Below are 15,828 nucleotides of genomic sequence, written 5' to 3' on the forward strand. Positions count from 1 at the left end.
CAGAAGAAATACAAACCATTAAAACAATGTACAACAAGAAACTCCTGCAGGGAGTTGACCCAACCACTTCTGAACACTGTTTATGAAACTTGGGCCCCTCAGGGCTCTGGCAAAATGATCTCCCTTGGTTGGGCCTGTGATGGACAGCAGAGCCAGGCCAGTCAGCGGACTTAGTCCCTCAGAAATTTCCTGGAGCCTCGCTCTGATTGGCTGCCAAGCCAGCGGGGGTGGAGCCAGCCCTTTTGGCGGGAAAAGGCAAGGCGCCATTTCTGAGGGATGGTCTGAGGGGGGAGAGGAAGAGGAGTCAGGCGGGAGTTGAAGGGGAGAAGCTGGGGGGAGGGGAGGGAGACCCCCAAGAAGGAGGGCTGAGGGGGCCCCCTGGGTGTGGGGGGCGGACTGAGAGGGGGGAGGGGAGGGAGACCCCCGAGAAGGAGGGCTGAGGGGACCCCCTGGGTGTGGGGGGCGGACTGAGAGGGGGGAGGGGAGGGAGACCCCCGAGAAGGAGGGCTGAGGGGACCCCCTGGGTGTGGGGGGCGGACTGAGGGGGGGGAGGGGAGGGAGACCCCCAAGAAGGAGGGCTGAGGGGGCCCCCTGGGTGTGGGGGGCGGACAGAGAGGGGGGAGGGGACGGAGACTCCCAAGAAGGAGGGCTGAGGGGACCCCCTGGGTGTGGGGGGCGGACTGAGGGGGGGAGCGGAGGGAGACCCCTAAGAAGGAGGGCTGAGGGGGCCCCCTGGGTGTGGGGGGCGGACTGAGAGGGGGGAGTGGAGGGAGACCCCCAAGAAGGAGGGCTGAGGGGGCCCCCTGGGTGTGGGGGGCGGACTGAGAGGGGGGCGGAGGGAGACCCCCAAGAAGGAGGGCTGAGGGGACCCCCTGGGTGTGGGGGGCGGACTGAGAGGGGAAGTGGGGGAGACCCCCAAGAAGGAGGGCTGAGGGGACCCCCTGGGTGTGGGGGGCGGACTGAGGGGGGAAGGAAGGGAGACCCCCAAGAAGGAGGGCTGAGGGGGCCCCCTGGGTGTGGGGGGCGGACTGAGAGGGGGGAGTGGAGGGAGACCCCCAAGAAGGAGGGCTGAGGGGGCCCCCTGGGTGTGGGGGGCGGACTGAGAGGGGGGCGGAGGGAGACCCCCAAGAAGGAGGGCTGAGGGGGCCCCCTGGGTGTGGGGGGCGGACTGAGAGGGGGGAGTGGAGGGAGACCCCCAAGAAGGAGGGCTGAGGGGGCCCCCTGGGTGTGGGGGGCGGACTGAGAGGGGGGCGGAGGGAGACCCCCAAGAAGGAGGGCTGAGGGGGCCCCCTGGGTGTGGGGGGCGGACTGAGAGGGGGGCGGAGGGAGACCCCCAAGAAGGAGGGCTGAGGGGACCCCCTGGGTGTGGGGGGCGGACTGAGAGGGGGGCGGAGGGAGACCCCCAAGAAGGAGGGCTGAGGGGGCCCCCTGGGTGTGGGGGGCGGACTGAGAGGGGGGAGTGGAGGGAGACCCCCAAGAAGGAGGGCTGAGGGGGCCCCCTGGGTGTGGGGGGCGGACTGAGAGGGGGGCGGAGGGAGACCCCCAAGAAGGAGGGCTGAGGGGACCCCCTGGGTGTGGGGGGCGGACTGAGAGGGGAAGTGGGGGAGACCCCCAAGAAGGAGGGCTGAGGGGACCCCCTGGGTGTGGGGGGCGGACTGAGGGGGGAAGGAAGGGAGACCCCCAAGAAGGAGGGCTGAGGGGGCCCCCTGGGTGTGGGGGGCGGACTGAGAGGGGGGAGTGGAGGGAGACCCCCAAGAAGGAGGGCTGAGGGGGCCCCCTGGGTGTGGGGGGCGGACTGAGAGGGGGGCGGAGGGAGACCCCCAAGAAGGAGGGCTGAGGGGGCCCCCTGGGTGTGGGGGGCGGACTGAGAGGGGGGAGTGGAGGGAGACCCCCAAGAAGGAGGGCTGAGGGGGCCCCCTGGGTGTGGGGGGCGGACTGAGAGGGGGGCGGAGGGAGACCCCCAAGAAGGAGGGCTGAGGGGGCCCCCTGGGTGTGGGGGGGCGGACTGACAGGGGGGAGGGGAGGGAGACCCCCAAGAAGGAGGGCTGAGGGGGCCCCCTGGGTGTGGGGGGCGGACTGAGAGGGGGGAGCGGAGGGAGACCCCCAAGAAGGAGGGCTGAGGGGGCCCCCTGGGTGTGGGGGGCGGACTGAGGGGGGGAGGGGAGGGAGACCCCCAAGAAGGAGGGCTGAGGGGACCCCTGGGTGTGGGGGGCGGACTGAGGGGGGAAAGGGCCCCCCAAGTCTGACTCCGCCAGAGCCTGGAAGAAGCCCAGCTGGGCCTGCCAGCCTCCACGTCCCAGGGAAGGAGGCGTCTCCCCGATTCAGTGGGGCTGCCCCAGGGAAGAGGGGGAGCTGGAGGGCAGACTTGGAAGGGTCTCCCTTGGGGGGATCTGGGCTTCCTCTTCCTCCCTGGCGCCTGCTCTCGAGGAGACTCCTGGGGAAGCCCCGTCTCCCTGGCGCCGAGTCGGGCTCCCAGGGGGGCTCCGGGGGGCAGAGGGGGGAGGGAGAGGGAGGGCTGGGCTCGGCAAGGGTTAAGAGGAGCAGAGCTGGAGTCCTAGAGAGGACGGGAAGTGAAGGCGGAGTGGAGATCCCCCCTCCCTCCCTGCTTTCTTCTCTCTCCTGGACTCGGGTGAGTCTCCTCTCTCTGCCCCCTGAGGGTGCCATGGGGAGAAGGGGGTCCCAGGGGGGCAGGGAGGAGCCTGGGGGTCCCTGCTCAGATCATGCACAGTGGGGGGAGACCCCCAAGTCAGAGAGCAGGGGGTCCTCCTTTGTCCTCTCTGCCAAGCCAGGGAGGGGGGGGGGAAGATCGCAGGAAATATGCAGCTCTGTTCTTCCTTGGGATCCAGATGCTGCCTTCCTTTTGGGGAGGGGGCTTGGGGTCAAGGAAATAAACCCCCTTCAGAGGGAGGGAAAAGTCACCTTTGTGACCAGAGGCTGCAGCCAGAGGGGAACATTCCCACGTGGGGGGAGCACAGGGAGGAGAAAAGCCCTTCTGCATCTGCAGCAGCAAAACCGGACCACTTCCTCTGTCCCAGATGCAACAACACATGTCTCTCCCCCATCATTTAAATACACAACAAAATTGCTCCATTAAGATACTGAAATAAGCATGAAGGAAAAGAATAATGTTAAAACAATGCAGCTATTAAGAGGCAGAAAAGAACAGAGCAATGTGTAGAGAAATATCATCTTTCTTCTCCCTTTTTCTCTTAGGGTCCAGTGGGCTTTGAAGACGTAGCTCTTCCTTTCACAGAGGAGGACTGGGCTTTGCTGGATCCTGACCAGAGAGCTCTGCAGAAGGAAGTCAAGGAGGAGAATCCTGGGATCGTGGCCTCTCTGGTAAGGCTCCCTGCTGGATCATGAGATCAGTTTTGAAATTCCATACAGATCTCTGAAGGACAAACCTCCTCTATTTTGAGGGAGCCCCATAGCGCCACCTGCAGCATCTGAGATGTTAACCCACCCACAACTCTCCATAGGAGATGCATCTCCTGTTCTGTCTGGGAATATTCTTCCACCAGTCCTGCCTTTTCCAACCATGAGGAGGCTGGTCTCAGCTGCCCAGGCCTTCTTCCATGTAGGCTTCAGAGATCTCAGGGACGTGGAGGTACATCCTGTCAAATTTTCTGTTTCCCTTTCTGCATCTGTCTGTTTTTGGTTGAGCAAAGAAATGACTGAGCTTGGAGTTGGAGCAGATTCCATGACTGAGCCAAATTAAATCCATCCCTGGAAAGAGCCAGGCTTTTCGAATCTCCGGGTCCCATAAATACGTTTGCTAATACCAGCCAAAAAAGGCAGTAACTCCCTTCCCTTCTTTCTCTTTCACAAGCAGTCATTTGCATTCTTCAGTCATTTCAGCCTCAATTTCTTCCTCAGGCTATTATTATTATTATTATTATTATTATTATTATTAAAGATACCAGGAAACTTGATGAGGAATTAAGGGGAAAGACATTGTTGACCCGGAGTAGTTACAAAATTAATGTTCTCTCCCCAAGTGCCACAGACCCTCCTCCAAAGAGAGCTTCTCTGAAGAAAGCACAAGCAGAAATTACTCCATTTTACGTGAATAAGGAAAACGAGGAGGTGGCTAAGAAACAGCGGGAGCCAGATCCTATTACTGACCTTATAGGATCTCTCAGCAGCTCCAAGGATGAGCAGAAAGAGGTTTTGGGCCCAGGCAGCTCAACTGCTAAGTCATCTCTGGCACTGAGACCAGGAGCTCAAGCGACTCTAGGCCAAATTCAGGCTAAACAGGTAGAGGAACTAATCTGAAAGCAAAATTCAGAACTATCCTCAGGAAATGCTAATAGAAGGCTAAAAGACTCCTTCTCCCAAGCCTCTGGTGCAAATGAGGAATTATCCGTCATTGGGTGACGAGGGACTACTAACGAGGGACATAGAATGCATAAAATCCTTTTTGGCTTACTGTAATAAAATTCTTACCATCCTGATAGGCACTTGTAAAACCTTCTGGAATAAAGTCTGGCAGAGAGTGTGGAACCGGATAATACAACAATATCTCTTTCCCTACCATTAAAAATAGATCAATAAGGGAGGTTTGATTCGTCCACATGGCAAAAGGTGGTCTATAAGTACAAAGAAGAGCAAAAATGTTAAAAAAAATTAAAATAATGCAATATTAAAAAGTTGACTGAAAAAAATACCTTTTAAATTACTTAAGAGTAGCTCATGCTCTGGGTCCAGACAGAACACTTAAGAAGCTTGTACTGTACAGTGGTACCTTGGGTTAAGTACTTAATTCGTCCCAGATGTCCGTTCTTAACCTGACACTGTTCTTAACCTGAAGCACCACTTTAGCTAATGGGGCCTCCTGCTGCTGCTGCGCCGCGCCTGATTTCTGTTCTCATCCTGAAGCAAAGTTCTTAACCCGAGGTACTATTTCTAGGTTAGCGGAGTCTGTAAACTGAAGCGTATATAACCTGAAGCATATGTAACCCGAGGTACCACTGTACTGGAATCTGCACACCAGATCCTTATATCAATATGAAACGATATGCAAGGTTATCAAATGCTCTGCTCTCCTGTCAGAATCCAAAACCAAACCAAGAATTGGTTCTGGGGTTGCAGTTTTCAGGCTTAGGGACAGGATGGTAACTCGTTTTGGCACCAAGTTCTGTCCATAAGCCCCAGTGAGTTCAATGGGATCTACTCTCAGGTCACTATTGTACAGACCATGCCAGCCTTACAAATTGGGGTGAGGAGCAAAGAGCTGAAATTGGAATCACTGGAATTGTTTAGAAATGGGGCTTTTGAGGCTTCTGGTTCCGGTCTCCCTTAATGGATGCCGCTCCCACGATAGCAGAGATCGTTAGCAAAGAATAAACAGATGATTTGAGGGTAATTGTCCTCAATTAAAGCTGCGTGCTGGAACAGATGGAACAAGATAATAAACCGCTAAATTTAGACAGATACAAAGCCGAAACAATTTGAACTGGAAAGGAAAATGTGTGTTGTTGGGGAGGGGGAGCCTTTACTCTTTCTTTATATATATATATATATCATGTTTGTAACATAAATGATTCGGCAGCACACACACCTCGAATGCTAACAAACTGATAAAAAGCAAGAGGAGATAAAAGAGAATGGGATTATATTTATGGATTACAACAGAAAAGCGAACTCTGTGATAAAATTGAAATGGATTAAAGCCTCAAACTTTCACTGTATTGCTATTGAAGGAAATGGAGTTTAGTTTTGATGATCGGCCAAGGCTTGGGGACAGGATGGTGACTGGTTTTGGCACCAAGTTCTGTCCATAAGCACCATTGAATTCAATGGGATCTACTCTCAGGTCACTACTGTGCAGAACATGTCAGTGAGGAGCAAACAGGGGAAACTGCAAGCACTGGAGATGATTAGAAATGGGGCTTCTGTGGGGGAGGGGCTGCCCCATTTGTGCTTCTCCAGGGGCAGGAGAATATCTAGGGCAGGAGATTCTCTGAGGCTCCCTTTGCTTCTTCCTCTCTCCCAGGACCCTGCAGCTTCTTTTGGCTCCTTGACTCCTCAGGAAGGATGAGTGAGACGGATCCTGTCAAGCTAGAGGAGATGGAAGAGGGAAGATGGACGCATGACCTGGTCCGGCTGTCTCCCGCATCCCTCCCCACAACCTCTGAGTGCTCCCTCCCAGGGACCTCTGAGAGATCTGGTGAGTCCCAGGGGAGGGGAGATGGGGACATGGATGGATGGAGCCAGAGAGGTATTGGGGCTTGCTCAGTTAGGGGGTGGGGGGAGGCAGGCAGGCGGATGGAGATGGAGAAGGGGGGCACCTTTTCGGGCTCCCCCACCAGCCTGCCTGCCTGCTCCTTTGTCATCTGCAGGCAATTTCAGCTAGGAATAGGTCACAGCTCCCCAGTCACCGCGATGCATTGGCAGCTCAAAAGGTCTAAAATCAGTTCTGTGATCTGAATGCCTTACCAATGTCCAACACTGATCCGTCGCTATGTAAAATAGCAGAATAAATTTGCCGGAATATCTATAACATATAGTTCATCATTAGTGGTCAGTGTATGAGTTCTGGGTTCATGAATTGCTTTCAACTGAAACAAAAAAAGGGGAAACAGGAGAGAACAGAGAACATTCAACATCGCAGAGCCAAATGCCTAGACTGACGCTATTGTGGCCGTTGTGCTTAGATTATGTGAGTAATAGTCGCTTTTCCTCTTCTGTTACCAAAGAAACAATACAGAGTTGGTTTCATCATGAAAATGGGAGGGAGGGGGTTCAAAGTGAAGAAAGAGATTTACGTATAAATTTAAATTTAGACCAACCAGATTGAGATAACTTCTGATGGGGAGTGTTCAGGTGAAGATGTTGCTGTTTGTTTCACAGACAAGGCGTGGACGTTGCTGGATCCTGACCAGAGAGCTCAGCATAAAGAATAATAATAAGAATAATTTATTATTTATACCCCGCCCATCTGTCTGGGCTTCCCCAGCCACTCTGGGCAGCTTCCAAAAAAAAAAAAAAATTTAAAATACTGTACTACATCAAACATTAAAAGCCTCCCTATACAGGGCCACCTTCCGATGTCTTCTAAAAGTCTGGTAGTTGTTGTCCTCTTTTACATCTGGTGGGAGGGCATTCCACAGGGAGGGCGCCACTACCGAGAAGGCCCTCTGCCTGGTTCCCTGTAACTTAGCTTCTCGCAGTGGGGGAACCACCAGAAGGCCCTCGGTGCTGGACCTCAGTGTCCGGGTAGAACGATGGGGGAGGAGACGCTCCTTCAGATATACTGGACCGAGGCCGTTTAGTGCTTTCAAGGTCAGCACCAACACTTTGAATTGTGCTCGGAAACGTACTGGGAGCCAATGTAGGTCTTTCAAGACCGGTGTTATATAGTCTCGGCAGCCGCTCTCAGTCACCAGTCTAGCTGCCGCATTCTGGATTAGTTGTAATTTCCGCGTCACCTTCAGAGGTAGCCCCACATAGAGCGCATTGCAGTAGTCCAAGCGGGAGATAACCAGAGCATGCACCACTCTGGCGCGACAGTCCGCAGGCAGATAGGGTCTCAGCCTGCGTACCAGATGGAGCTGGTAAACAGCTGCCCTGGACACAGATTTGACCTGTGCCTACATGGACAGCTGTGAGTCCAAAATGACTCCCAGGCTGCACACCTGGTCATTCAGGGGCAAAGTTACCCCATTCAGGACCAGGGAATCCTCCACACCTGCCCGCCTCCTGTCCCCCAAAAACAGTACTTCTGTCTTGTCAGGGTTCAACCTCAATCTGTTAGCCGCCATCCAACCTCCAACCGCCTCCAAACACTCACACAGGACCTTCACCGCCTTCACTGGTGATTCACTGATTTAAAAGAGAGGTAGAGCTGGGTATCATCCGCATACTGATGAACACCCAGCCCAAACCCCCTGATGATCTCTCCCAGCGGCTGCATGTAGATGTTGAAAAGCATGGGGGAGAGGACAGAACCCTGAGGCACCCCACAAGTGAGAGCCCAGGGGTCTGAACACTTATCCCACATGACCATTTTCTGAACACGGCCCAGGAGGAAGGAGCGGAACCACTGTATGACAGTGCCCCCAGCTCCCAGCCCCTCAAGACGGTCCAGAAGGATGTTATGGTCGATGGTATCAAATGCCGCTGAGAGATCCAGCAGAACTAGGAAGCAGCTCTCACCTTTGTCCCTAACCCACCGGCGCTCTAGCCGTCTCAATGTTTTTTTCATTGCCCTCAGATCCGTGGAAAACCACAGGGCTGTCCGGACTCCATGCAGTTGGAGAGGGCGCTTCGGAGCCAAACAGTCAATAACCCTGGTTAACTCCACATTCCAGCAGGCCACCAGGGAATCAGCTGAAAGGCCATCAACATGGGATAAAACATCCCCTACCATTCTCAGGAAACCATTTGGATCCATTAAGTGGCGGGGGCGGACCATCTGAATCGGTCCCACTGAAGGGTCGCGGAGAAGTCCAGTTGCACCAGGAAGTGATCTGACCATGGCACTTCTTTTGTTTCGCTTTTACTTAGTGTCAGATCACCCACGTCACTAGAGGTGAACACCAGGTCTAAGGCATGTCCATTGCTACGGGTTGGGCCAGACTTATTCAGGGACAGCCCCATGGAGGCCATGCTTTCCACGAAGTCCAGAGCGGCCCCTTGTAAGGTCGTGTCGGCATGGATGTTAAAATCCCCTAGGACAACCAAACTAGGTGTCTCCAGGAGAAAATCCGCCACGACCTGAAGCAGCTCAGGCAGGGAATCCTTGGTGCAGCGGGGAGGTCGGTACACCAAAAGGAATCCTGTACTGCCCCTATTGCCCAGCTTCCAGAACATGCACTCAGAAAACTGAGTCTTCCCAATAGGATGCCTAGTGCAGACTAATGACTTCCTAAAAATCACTGCAAACCCCCCTCCCCGCCCACATGACCTGGGTTGCTGTGCGTAAGAGAAACCTGGTGGACAAGCAGCGGCAAGGACAGGCCCATCTGTTTCATCCAACCAAGTCTCTGTTACACATGCCAGGTCAAGTCCTCCATCCATGATCAAGTCATGGATGGCAGTGGTTTTATGAATCATTGACCTGGCATTGCACAGCAGCACCTTCAGGTCATGTGGGTATCCCTTGCTGATTCCAGTATTCATCCGGTCAGGACCAGACCCGGAGGCAGGGATAGTCCTCAGACAACGACTAAACCTGCCTCCTCTGTAACGACATGGTCTGGTCTTAGCGTAACTCCTCCTCCTACCCGTGATCACTGAGATCGGTTGTCCCAGTGCATCCCCCCCTGTGGAACATGCCCCAGCCATTTTGTTGCCTGGGACCCACTCCCCGGCAGCCCTGACCCCTCCCCTTAGGAACAAAATAAAACCTTTTAAAAAAATAAAACAATAAAACAATACAAAAGAACCTGTAAAAATTACAAAAACACCTAAATCAAACAAATTCCCAGGCCCAACCAAACATCCACCCCACCCCACCCCCACCCCCCACATATAAAAAATTCAGAAGAAAATTTTTAAAACATTTTAAAAAGAACTCTGCGCCCCCGAGTCCTCCTGGACAGCAGCAGCAGTAACAGCAACCGTAGTTGTGAGGCCTGTCGGGCCCCGCCCCGGGCCAGATGGTGAGTGGCAAGAGCAGGGCCCTCAGGCACTCACCCAGGAGAGTCCTCCTGGGCAGCAGAGCAGTCCTTTTGAGGCTTCAGGCCCCGCCCCGGGCCAGGTGGTGAGTGGCAAGAGCAGGGCCCTCAGGCATTCACAAAGGGGAGGTCAAGGAGAAGTCAAGGAGGAGAATCGTGGGATCATGGACTCTCTCAGTAAGGATCCCTGTTGGATCATAAGATGTTGTGATTGGAGATGGAGTGGATTCCAATATTGAGCCACAAAAATATCCATCCCAGATAAAAGCCAAGCAATATCTCAGTTAATACCAGGAAACAAAAACAGTGAAAACTATTGGACGGCCTCACATCTCATTCTCTTCAGTTCTTCCTCTGTCACAAGCATTCATTAACATTGTTCAATAATCTGGAGTTCCCATTTCCTCCTGAGACTCTAATTAGCTTCTCTCTTCATTGCAGATGGTGATGAACTGGAAGGGAAGAACAGGGGGGAGCACAACAGAATCCACATAGCGGAGAAGTCAGATAAATATTCAGAGTGTGTAGAGAAGATCCGTCAGAGCTCCCAGTCCACCTCCCATCAAAGAAAGAGCTTTGTTCAAAGGAATAGCCTCACTTCACACGAAAGAACACAGAGTAGGGAGAAACTGTATCAGTGCAGAGAATGTGGAAAGAGCTTCAATCGAAAGGATCATCTCACTTTGCATCAAAGAGTTCACACAGGGGAGAAACCATATAATTGCTTGGAATGTGGAAAGAGCTTCAGTCACTGGGGGAATCTCACTTCCCATCAAAGAGTTCATACAGGGGAGAAACCGTATCAGTGCTTGGAATGTGGGAAGAACTTTAGTCACCGCCAGAATCTCGCTTCTCATCAAAGAATTCATACAGGGGAGAAACCGTATCAGTGCTTGGAATGTGGAAAGAGCTTCAATCGGAAGGGTCACCTCACTTCCCATCACAAAATTCATACAGGGGAGAAACCCTATCAGTGCTTGGAATGTGGGAAGCGCTTCACTCAGGAGGGGAATCTCACTTCTCATCAAAGAATTCATACAGGGGAGAAACCCTATCAGTGCTTGGAATGTGGGAAGAGCTTTCGTCTGAGTGGTGATCTCACTTCCCATCAAAGAATTCATACAGGGGAGAAACCCTATCAGTGCTTGGAATGTGGAAAGAGCTTCAGTAAGTGGGTGAATCTCACTTTTCATCAAAGAATTCATACAGGGGAGAAACCCTATCAGTGCTTGGATTGTGGAAAGGGCTTCAGTCGGAAGGAAAGTCTTACTACCCATCAAAGAATTCATACAGGGGAGAAACCCTATCAGTGCTTCGAATGTGGAAAAGGTTTTCGTCTGAGTGGTGATCTGACTTCCCATAAAAGACTTCATACAGGAGAGAAACCGTATCACTGCTTGGAATGTGGAAAGAGCTTTCGTCTGAGTGGTGATCTGACTTCCCATCAAAGTGTTCACACAGGGGAAAAACCCTATCAGTGCTTGGAATGTGGAAAGAGCTTTCGTCTGAGTGGTGATCTGACTTCCCATCAAAGAATTCATACAGGGGAGAAACCTTATATGTGCTTCGATTGTGGGAGAAGCTTCCGGGAGGTCCACAAGCTCACTTTGCATCAAAGAACTCATACAGGGGAGAAACCCTATCAGTGCTTGGAATGCGGAAAGAGCTTCAGTCAAAGTGCCACACTCTCTTCCCATCACAGAATTCATACAGGGGAGAAACCCTATCAGTGCTCAGAATGTGGGAAGAGCTTCAGTCAGGAGGGAAATCTCACTTCTCATCAGAGAATTCATACAGGGGAAAAACCCTATCAGTGCTTCGAATGTGGAAAGGGTTTCAGTCGGAAGGATAGTCTTACTTCCCATCAAAGAATTCATACAGAGGAGAAACCCTATCAGTGCTTGGAATGTGGGAAAAGCTTCCGGGAGGGCCCCAAGCTCACTTCCCATCAAAGAATTCATACAGGGGAGAAACCCTATCAGTGTTTCGAATGTGGAAAGGGTTTCAGTCGGAAGGAAAGTCTTACTACCCATGAAAGAATTCATACAGGGGAAAAACCCTATCAGTGCTTCGAATGTGGAAAGGGCTTCAGTCGGAAGGATAGTCTCACTTATCATCACAGAATTCATACAGGGGAGAAACCCTATCAGTGCTTGGAATGTGGAAAGAGCTTTCGTCAGAGTGGTTATCTCAATTCCCATCAAAGAATCCATACAAGAGAGAAAACGTCTTAGTGTTTGGAATGTGGGAAAAGATTCATTCCTTGCCCACCAAATAATTTATACGGGTTTGAAAAAGGGGTCCCTCTCAAAGGGGGCTGCAGACAACCGACAGATTACAACTGGGGAATATTTCACACAGGAAACCACACCTGCTTGCATGGACTTTTGTCATATATGGATTTATAAAAGTGAAGGTGAATCTTTGATCTTTGCAAGCTTCCCTTAGGGCTCAGGGGGATCAAGCTTGGATTCTAGAGGAACCAAACAATTATTAACTGTGAAATCTATCGCACAGTGTGGTCTCTTACAGAAGTGTTGGAGCCAGCCGTCACAAGTGGCATTTGTTTAGCATAAAATAAAGACACAGAAAGCCAGCAATATTTCCATAATAAGAGAGAGCAGCTCATTCAGACTTCTTCTCTCCGGTCACTTTTTATTGTGCTTTGTTCTGTCCAGCCGCATGGCCGTTTGCCAATCTCATGTTATCTCATCCGGTCAAGCTTTTATTGCCCCTTTACCATATAAGGTAATCATTGCCCAGAGGAATGTCAGGGGGCACCCTGCAGTATTTACAAGCCTCTGCCTTGGCTTTATGACTCCCACACAGAAGATTCTTCGGTTTGGGAAAAGATCAGTCAGTTAAAATACATTACATGTGTCTTAATTTTAACTAAACAAAGGAAAGTAGGAAGACAGCCCAGAGTCCTGGAAGGTAAGACGGTGGAACGAAATAGGGCCTTCTGAGGAGGGACTGCACCGAAAAAAATTGATGGACAACAACAAGAAGAGCAAAATGTTCATCTTGCATGTTAATTTACATATAGATCTGTTAAATATGATTAAAGTTGCATGCCAGTGGCTGTCAAGATAAAGGATTAAGATCGGGATGATATTGGGAATAAATAAAAGAGAGAAAAGTAGGAACAGGAACCAAAAAAATAAAATAATCATCATCATCAATCTTTGACTTTTGTCTTCTGGGTTTCTCTGTTGTTATTCTGTCTCTCACAGCTACAATAAGTTGTTGTTGTTTAGTCGTTTAGTCGTGTCCGACTCTTCGTGACCCCATGGACCAGAGAACGCCAGGCACCTCTGTCCTCCACTGCCTCCCGCAGTTTGTTCAAACTCATGCTGGTAACCTCGAAAACACTATCCAACCATCTCGTCCTCTGTCGCCCCCTTCTCCTTGTGCCCTCCATCTTTCCCAAACAGCTACAATAAACCTACCATTAATATTGTGGACTAGGCATTTCTTCGTCAGAGGGCAAAAAAGCAAATTTAGCAGGGGATCAAATACTTTCTCTCCTCACTCTATATGTTCACACACACACCCCTGGCTCTCGTTTGGAAGAGGAGTGAGAGACGGAGGCTCTTTACTTTTAGAACTAGAATATAAAAAGGGAGGTGGAGGAGGTCAAGGAAACAAGCAAATGAAAGATAAGTTATGTGAAGGTTTGAACTTTTTGTTTTTGTTTTAATTGTTTGTATTTTTCTTTTTTGCTCTTTTTTATTGTGATGTATTGTTTTGTTTTCTGTTTAATATGGTGTTTTTTCTTTTTCTTGTGTAACCTTTAAAACTTTAATAAATATTATTTTAAAAAAATAGAATGGCATTTCCATGGCACCTCCTTTCCTCCCAGGAGCTCCTCCTTCCACAACAACCCTGCCAGGCTGGCCGCTTGCCTTTCACCCCCTTTCCAGCACTGCGTTGTTTAGTGTGGCAGCACCTGCCCTTTGGAACTCCCCGCCTCTTGCAATAAAGCACATGCCTCTTCTAGACACTTTTCTGGCACCTGCTAAAAGCATTCTTGTTTAGGCAAGCATACCCAGATGCTTAGGAAGCTAAAGTAATTTTTTAAATATTTTTTTAAATTTTTCCATAAAATCTCCAATCATACAAATTTTCACATCACATATTTTAGCTTATTGGACCTCCCTCAACTCCTCTGACAATCATCCGGAGTTAAATTTCTATCTTCACATTCCTTGATTTTAGTATCGCCTTTAAATACAATTTTTCTATCCTCATTTATATTCTTGCAATATTCCTTATTTTTTTTGCGCATATTGGGTCCAGCAAGCTTCCCAGTTCAGCTCCGTATCCCTGGAAGCTCTGAGCTGGCCTAGCAGAGTAAATGCAGCGGTCCTGAGTCCATGTGAGAAAGGGATAAATCAAGTCCAAAAGACAGATCGGTTCTTATCTCTAGAAGCGTTTATTTACAAGCCATAAATCAGTCTTTTCCCGTCAGAAGACTCCGCCATTCTGGCATCTCTCCGTGCTTCCAAAAGCACACAGACACAGCCTGTCAGTTGAGCTGCGTCTCTCTCCGTCTCTCAGTGAGAACTGAAAGTAACTCTCACAGACAAAGCCTGTGACGTAGGGCCCTGCTTCCGGCCCCTCCCAGATGCAGGGCACCACGGAGTTTTAACCCTGTTTGTTCCAAACTCCACACCCCCTCTTGTCCTGCATCTGGGGACAATAGCCAACAATGCTTTCCCCATACACAAACCCTCACAGAACTCCTCGTGCTTCTGGAAGGTTAATGGTTTTGTGAAACCATCAGCGAGGTTCTTGGTTGAGGGACAGTATTTCAGAGCAACTAGCCCCTCACGAACGCTCCGACACACATTTTGAAAACGTATGTCCAAATGTTTGGTTCTCGCCTTGAACTGCCCTGTCTCAGCCAGTTTTAGGCACGGTTGATTGTCTTCATGCACCACAACGGGCAGACAAACCTCTCCACAGATTTCCTCAACCAAACACACATAGAACTCTAACTCTCTGCAAGCATCTGATAGCGCACTGAACTCAGCTTCAGTAGATGAAAGCGCTATGAGACTTTGCTTCCGGGACCTCCACCCTATCACTGAGTCCCCAAACTTCACCACTAGACCTGACACTGATTTGCGATCCTCAAGGTTACCCCAATCTGCGTCCACAAAGCAAGTCAGTTTGACTTCTCCTTGAGCTGACAACCTAAGACAAAAGTCTTTGGTATCTTGCAGGTAACGCAGCACCCGCTTTATACCATTCCAGGCCTGCACACTAGGACTTGAGGCCTCTCTACTGAGCAGATTGACAGCAAACGCTATATCTGGTCTGCTCCACTGTGACAGATATAACAGACTACCCAGAGCTGACTGAAAGAGCTCAGTGTTTTCGAACACCACACGTTCTACTTGCTGACACTCCTTTACAAAACCAGCCTCCATGGGTGATCTGGCACCTGCACACTCAGACATCCTGAACTTCTCAAGCAACTGTTCAATCTTACCTTTCTGGCAAAGCAAGAAGCTTCCATCACTTGCTTTTGTGATTTGCACGCCCAGATAGGATTTGACATCTCCAAGCTGCTTCAGCTTGAACCGCTTTCCAAGCTCTCTAGCAAACTTTTCTACCTGTTTACCTGTCTGCGCCATCACTAAGATATCATCAACAAACACAAGGATCACTTCCTGTTTCAAGCCTGACTCTTTAATGTAAAGACAACTGTCTGCAAGAGATCTCTTAAAGCCTAGCTCCTCTAAAGCTTCATGTAGGCACATATTCCAATTCCTGGCAGATTGACGTAATCCATAGATGGATTTGTGCAATCGCCACACAACGCCTGGTTCACTGACTTCAAACCCTGGAGGAGGAAGCATGTACAACTCCTCCTTGAGATCTGAGTTCAGGTAGGCGACATCTACACCAAAATGGTTCACCTTCCAACCTCTCTGTGCTGCTATCGCCAAAAGCATTCTCAGAGTCTCCGCTCTCGAGGTTGGCGAATATACCTCTGTGAAATGAACACCCTTCCTCTGTGTGAATCCTCGGGCTACTAATCTCGCTTTATACTGTGGTTCTCCTGCTTCTGTGGGTTTCAAACGGTAAATCCATCTGCAGCTAACAGCTTTTTCGCCCATTGGCAACTTCGTGAGAGAAAACACACCTAGAGACTCCATTGAGTTCATCTCCTTCTGCATCGCCTCATGCCATTTGCTAG

General features: G+C 50.6%; 1 protein-coding gene across 1 annotated transcript; it reads left to right on the forward strand.

Annotated features, from left to right (window-relative positions):
* Positions 1-6,036: 6,036 nt before the first annotated feature.
* LOC309334672 (uncharacterized protein) lies at positions 6,037-12,856 on the forward strand (the record flags this gene model as incomplete). The annotated part of the gene is made up of 2 exons (XM_081849211.1): positions 6,037-6,169; positions 10,062-12,856. The coding sequence occupies 2 exons, from the start codon at positions 6,037-6,039 to the stop codon at positions 11,852-11,854; spliced, it is 1,926 nt and encodes a 641-aa protein (XP_081705337.1). The 3' UTR covers positions 11,855-12,856.
* Positions 12,857-15,828: the final 2,972 nt, after the last annotated feature.

This window comes from Podarcis erhardii (assembly GCF_964252035.2).
Source record: "Podarcis erhardii genome assembly, chromosome: 2".
NCBI classification, from domain to species: domain Eukaryota; kingdom Metazoa; phylum Chordata; class Lepidosauria; order Squamata; family Lacertidae; genus Podarcis; species Podarcis erhardii.